Raw genomic sequence first — 7251 nt, 5'->3', positions numbered from 1 at the left:
TGCTGAACCTGCTGCTCATTTTCCTCCTCTTTCTTCTGCTGCTGTTTCTCCAGCTGCTGGATGAGTTTGCTCTCTTTGCGTTGTCTCTTCTCTTCTTTCTCTGGGGATGAAAGTGCAGACAGCAGCAATGAATTCAGCATTACAATATTACATTGATATACGAATTTCTGAGGCCTCTAAATGATCAATATGATCAAAACTTTGCTGAAAAACCTGTCGCACACCTTCAGCTCGTGCTTCATGTGTGTTTCTGCTGTGAAATCTTTACTGATTTTTATGAAGTAAATGTAAGAATAACTTTTATACTATTAGTATTATTATTCTTTTTTTTTAAAAATCATGTTAGTCATGAGTATCATATAGACATATATGAGTAAACATATAGATCATAAAACTAAGCATTTAAATGTCATATTATTGGGAGCTTCTGATATACTGATATGATTATCTCACTGTTTTACATTACAAGCTATCAGAATTTCACCTTACTTTTTGGCCATATAAATATCAGCAACTGAAACAAATTTTTTTTTTTGGAAATAGCGATGTATCCAAAAAAAAAAAAGGCACATTTTTGTCTTAGGTTTTTTTTTGTTAAATAAACTGTTACTTTTTATAAAAACTTTTTTTCTGACTAATATTTTAAATATGACAGGCTTTACAGGGTTAATCCAACAATTACTCTATTTCTTCTATTTCTCTGGAGATTCTCTGTAGAGGAAGTCTTTGTTTTCTAGATTAGACACACATGGAACCATAAGAACATGGTCATTTCGTCTACTTCTCATCTTGAGCTTGTCAAGGACGAGAGAGGCCAAAAGTGTCATTTCCTCCAGGATACCACCGTAAACTCCTTACCTCAGACCACGCGTGACATTAAGAGCTGCACGTCTGTGTAAAAACCCCCTGTAATAACCAGCAGCAAAAATAGCAACCTAGGGAAATGCATCAGTTGGTTTTAGTGGGTTTCGTTGTAATATGAGCCCTCTGTAATCTCACTCTTAGGTGCATCATGGGGACTCGGGCGGTTAAGATCATGTTAAACCATGAGATCAGCCTCACAACAAGACTCTGTTCTATCCTACAATCACTTCACTTGTTCAAACATCCACTTACATAAGCTAAAGCATCTGTGCTCCAACATTAGACAGATTCATGCCTTTTTTTACAGAACAGCGAATTGTTAAGTTGCTCGCTGACATGAATTGGGTCACATTGCGGCAGAAAACAGATTCTTCAGTATGTCTTGTGGAGGCCTGTAAGGGTTTAATTGTACTTTTCCTCATGTTCTGGTAAGATATTATTCCATGAAATTCAGCAAAATAAGGTAAGGTTGTCTCAGGTTTCTTAGTTTTACCATGGTTGTCTTTACACGTTCTTGTGTGCTTGCATAGATCAATGCAACCCCAAAATCTTACACTCTATAAATTCTTTACTGCAGTAAAAACCACAGTGAAATTGTCCTTGTAAAGCAACCCTACACAATAAGAGTATTTACAATGGCCTCAAAACATGTGCTAATGTAATAGTGTGAGTCAATTAAAGTAAAAACATAAAAATGGAGAAAAGCATAGAAAAACCTTTTGCTCTTTGACCTTATAATATCAAGCATCAGCATGAGAAGAATACTGAAACACTTGTTCAATGAGTCATTTTAAACCCCAAAAAAATCACTCAAATAGTTTTTAGAGATGGGCGGTATGTTGTGCAGTTGTGAATCTATTCACAATTTCATATCTTGCTAAGAAACTCAATTTTAAAATAGTTTATATCAAATACATGTGGTAACGCCTATTCTCATATAATCCAGTGAATTAAATAATTTACATAAGAAAGATACTTCACCTCATTTTATTTGGGACTTGATGGATTGAATGAATAATAAGTCGATATGGAAATCTCAGAACAGTAACACTAATATTATAAAATAAAAGTTAAGGCTTTAAATTCTGTCTGTATTAGTTGCAGTCAATGTTGTTGTAAAATAGCTGATGTATGCACAAAAGCTTAAATCTGTATCAATGCACCAAGAAAACTAAAAATCTCTACTTGATGCATTTCTATTCAGTCCTAACAGATATCATTATGTACTGCACTGCTGGTCCTGTTAGCATAAAATCCCTCAGAGGAAGAATTCCTGACTGGTTTACCCATTGATAAACAGAACTATACTATAGTATATATAGCATCTGAGGATTAACCTTACAAATGCTTCCTGCTTTACCTGTGGCTTTTCACCAGCCTGGACGTTCGCCGAGATCCCGAGAGCTTTGGTGATGTCCTCCAGAGATATGTTGTCTGCAGGCGATTTCTGGACAAAATGCAGCAGAACCTTTTCTCCACCTGAACAGGGTGAATTTAGGGTATTGTTTTGATCACAATTAAGCAAATTTTCCCTTTAATTTTCATTATTGTAAGGTAGAAAATAGAATTACTGTACTGTAATTTAAATAGTAAAGTATTTATACATCATGGCACACCTGTTTAAACAGGAATTTAATTTAAGCAGATTTTAATTAGAAAAACATAATTGTGTCCAGACATAAATATTCTCATTACTCTCTTACATTAATGAGAATTTAATGATACAAATCATCAAGAAATTAATGAGAATTGTAAACGAACCCAAAAAACATCTGGTTGCATTCAAGTGATAAGAACATGTTCAAGTTTCTTGAAAAAAATTTTGCATGCACAAAAAGTTAATGATCCTAAAATAGGCTTTATTATCTTTATCCAAAAGATGATTTCCCAGTTAATAAACACGACTTAAAGGGATAGCTCACCCAAAAATGAAAATTTTGTCATTATTTACTCACCCTCATGTTGTTCTAAACCACGTAAGACCTCCGTTCATCTTCGGAACACAAATTAAGATATTTTTGCCAGCTGTGCCACGCGGATACGCTGTTTTTGATCAAATCAAAGCGTAAACGACGTAAACTGCGTATCCGCGTGGCACAGCTGACATTTACGTTCAGTGGATACTCTCCAAAATGGCGCTAGGGTGACGCAGACGAGACGAATTGTTGAATAAAGTCGTTTTTTTTTTTTCTTTTGCGCTCAAAAAGTATTCTCGTAGCTTTGTAAAATTACGATTGAACCCCTGATGTCACATGGATTATTTTACCGATCTCCTTCAGAGAGAGCTCTCAGATTCCTGCAAAAATATCTTAATTAGTGTTCCGAAGATTAACGGAGGTCTTACGGGTTTGGAACGACATGAGGGTGAGTAAATAATGACAGAATTTTCATTTATGGGTGAACTATCCCTTTAAGAAATTAAACTCTTGGCTGAAGTACCTGTTGTACTGCTAAATTAGTGCTCTTGAAGGAATACTTCACCCAAAAATGAAAATTTGCTGAAAATTTACTCACCCTCAGGCCATCCAAGATGTAGATGAGTTTGTTTCTTCATCCGAACAGATTTGGAGAAATGTAGCATTGCATCACTTGCTCACCAATGGATGCTCTGCAGTGAATGGGTGCCGTCAGAGTGAGAGTCCAAACAGCTGATAAAAACATCATAATAATCCACAAGTAATCCACACCACTCCAGTCCATCAATTATCATCTTGTTTGTAAGAAACAAATCCAACATTAAGGTGTTTTAACTTTTTAAACCATTGCTTCTGGCCAAAATATGAGTCTATTATCCATAATTACCCTTCCTACTGAAATATTTTTTATAACTGTTTTCACTTGTAAAATTGATTTTTTTTTTTTATTACAAATCATGGAATTTTTTTTATTACTAACAAAGCTTTTGGCTTCACAAGATGTTAATTGATGGACTGGAGTGGTGTTTTACTTGTGGATTATTATGATGTTTTTATCAGCTGTTTGGACTCTTATTCTGACGGCACCCATTCACTGCAGAGCATCCATTGGTGAACAAGTGATGCAATGCTACATTTCTCCAAATCTGTTCGGATGAAGAAACAAACTCATCTACATCTTGAATGGCCTGAGGGTACTGTTTACACTAAGACACAGAAACGGTACAGAAACTAATTAAAACCTTATACATCAAGGCATTACTCCAAAATGTTAATCTCTGCTACAGGCAGATTACTTTGTATTATTTCTCACTGTTGAGCATAGAGCAGATTTGCATGTGCTAGATTTTATATATGTGAGGTCATGCTGCCCTCTAGTGACAATAATTCAGACTGCTTACTGTAGACAAGGTTCAGACCTCTTCTTTAACACTTTTATCAGTTCACAGAGAAACTAAAAAGATAATCATTATAATAGCATGCCTATCTAACAACAAGACTCAACCCACACATTTCATTGAGTGTGTATGCAGAATAATGAAAATGCATGAAAATATGACAGAAATGTATTAAAATGTCATTTTACCTTTGGCGACGATGAGCATGCCTCCACTCTGCAGAAGATCTCCATTAAAGTTCCCATGAATTCCTTCTGCGCTTGCCTTCAAGAAAGGGTGTAACAAATAGGAAACAGAAGATTTTAAGATTTTAAAAGATTTAAGATTGCATGCACATCTTAACATAACCTATTGTTTAACGCCTCAAATGAGGCCATTATTAAAAACTGTTTACAAACAAGATATCTAATTAAAGTAATTTAATCCTTAAGTATCACTATACCTGAATTATAATTTACAATCAAAAGTTTTTTTATTAATGGCAACGTGTAATGCGTTAGAAATACCTTTGAGGCAATTTCTCGTACTTTCTTCCCCATAGCAGCTGGAATCACATTCACCGCATTGTACCTAAGTTTGGAAACCAGAAAGATTTTTGTTCATTTTGACATGCTTGCGTCACGGTCCATCACACACATTCAAAAAATATTCATGAAAACATATATTACAAGTTCCCTTATACCTTTTAAAGCCTAAATCTTTGTAACACTGTTTTTTCTCATCAATGTAGATATCTGAAACAAAGACAAAGTTAAAAATTCACAGGGTCAGGAAGATGGTAATGACAACTTTTATCAGTGGCAAACCCAAGGTAAACACAGGCATGGTAACCGGTCATAAAATTACAGTAAAAAACAGGAATTCAATCACCAATAAATTCAACACTAAACCCACATAATGTGCTTAACCTGAGGTTATCACTTATTTCAGAAGAAAGAATGCAAAGCATTGTATTTCTCGCATACTGAAATATTTCACCTACATTTCATAATATTATGCAATTCACTGTTTTACTGTTTTCCCATTTATTTACAGGTTTAAATGTTTATATCTCTTAAAAACAATGTCTTATAAAATATTTTAAACAATTAAATGTTGTGTATTTTTATACTTTCCTTTTATTGACAGGTTTAAATGTTTCTATCTTTTAAAAAATATATTTAAAAAAAATCTAAAAAAAATGTTTTTTTGAGTTTAATTTTATTCACAAGTTTAAATGTTTATATCTCTTAAAAACAGTTTATAAAAAAAATATATATAAAAAATAAATGTGTATTTTCATAGTTTCCTTTTATTCAAAGGTTTAAATCCCAAAAAAAGGTTTCTCCCAAGGTTTTTTCTCCATTCTGTCACCGATTGACTTGATTGCAAATGATTGCAAAGATACTATTTAAACTGAACTGAGCTGGATGATGACATCACTGAATTCAATGATGAACTGTCTTTAACTGAAAAATTAGTGTTTACTATTGTCATTTTGCATTATTGACACACTATTTTCCTAATTAATGCTGCTCAGTTGCTTTGACACAATCTGTATTTTTAAAAGCGCTATATAAATAAAGGTGACTTGACTTGACTTAAATGTTTCTATCTTTTAAAAATATATATTTAAAAAATAAAAAAAATAAAAAAATAATAATAATTGTGCATTTTTAGAATTGTATTAACATTTAAATATTTCTATCTTTAAAAAAAAAAAAGATATTTAAAAAAAATAAATAAATAAATAAAAAAAATTCAAAATCGACATTTCAAAATTTTGGCTCCTATACTAAAAACAGTGGATTTTTAGAAATATTTATGCATCTCTTCTGGTTCAAAATGGAATTGAATCCATGTTGAGGGTTTAATGAACTTATTAGATTTTTCACTATAGTCTATTGTCACTATAGTCTATATTTCAGCAACATTAGTGCAAAACTAAGAAATTAGGAACAATACTAAAATATATACCAAGCTATTTGACAAATCCTCACCGCTCTTGAAGAATCCCTCATCCATGAACTCTTTCACTCCCGTCTCTTCAGGTCCGATGCCGATCAGAGCGACACCGTTTGCTTTCAGGACCTTCTCCAGTTTACTGACCTCCGCTGACATCCACCGACACACCTGACAACCAAACCTCCGCAAGAAGAAGAGAACAACCGTCTGCTCCTGCCACAGAGAACCAATCTCCACCATCTAAGAAACAAAACATGAGACAAACGGAACAAATGTCGACAAGATATATTCAAAGTGAATGGGCTTCCATGTTTCTTTCATTATTTACAGCTCATGGATGAAACTTTATTTACTTTATTTTGGGAAGTTGATATTATACAAGAAGCTGTGACATCAGTGTGATGTCACAGCTTCATTTAAAAGGTCATTTAGAGGTCATTTAAAACTCATTTTCAAATTATTTTAAAAACTGTTATACATAATTGGTAGTCTCATAATTAAGAGACGACATATTTCTCACTTTCATATATAACACAAAGAAAACTTGAGTTGTGAGTCTGAAAGAAAAAAAAGAATACCCATGGACATTATTTGTTCATGGTTATATGATTTTACCTTACGTGAAATATACCTTCCAAAAAAATATATATACACATATATACACACATATATATATATATATAAAATATCACTTAGAAGGCAAATCTATTACATACATAATGTTTAATATTATTAAATTTCAGTATATTTAATATTAATTTAATAATATTCAATGTGTTTAAAGGGGTCATATGATGCGATTTCAAGTTTTCCTTTCTCTTTGGAGTGTTACAAGCTGATTGTGCATAGATAAGATCCCTGAAGTTGCAAAGACTAAAGTCTCAAAACCAAAGAGATATTCTTTATCAAAGTTAAGACTCTGCCACGCCCCCCTAAAACGGCTCGTTCTAACACGCCCCCACATATCTACCTCACTATGTGGAAATATTAGCATAATGCGCCCAAATGTGCACGCAGAGAGAGCGAGAGAGCGAGAGAGAGCGAGAGAGCGAGAGAGAGAGCAAGAGAGAGCACGAGAGCGCGAGAGAGAGCGCGAGAGAGAGCGAGAGAGAGCGAGAGAGAGAAAGAGA

General features: G+C 33.6%; 1 protein-coding gene across 1 annotated transcript in view; it reads right to left on the bottom strand.

Annotated features, from left to right (window-relative positions):
• Positions 1-7251, bottom strand: part of LOC107654427 (prostamide/prostaglandin F synthase-like) — a 15260-nt gene that overhangs the window by 6929 nt on the left and 1080 nt on the right. Inside the window, exons 2-6 of the mRNA XM_016441475.1 lie at positions 6157-6361; positions 4860-4911; positions 4684-4747; positions 4366-4441; positions 2225-2343 (exon numbers count right to left, since the gene is read on the bottom strand). Of these exons, the coding sequence (XP_016296961.1) occupies positions 2225-2343; positions 4366-4441; positions 4684-4747; positions 4860-4911; positions 6157-6361 (516 nt within the window). The remainder of the gene's footprint in view (positions 1-2224; positions 2344-4365; positions 4442-4683; positions 4748-4859; positions 4912-6156; positions 6362-7251) is intronic.

Source organism: Sinocyclocheilus anshuiensis, unplaced genomic scaffold, assembly GCF_001515605.1.
Source record: "Sinocyclocheilus anshuiensis isolate Anshui unplaced genomic scaffold, SAMN03320099.WGS_v1.1 scaffold527, whole genome shotgun sequence".
NCBI lineage: Eukaryota > Metazoa > Chordata > Actinopteri > Cypriniformes > Cyprinidae > Sinocyclocheilus > Sinocyclocheilus anshuiensis.
Note: the sequence above shows the minus strand (reverse complement) of the source record. Positions and strands in the feature narration are given on the sequence as shown.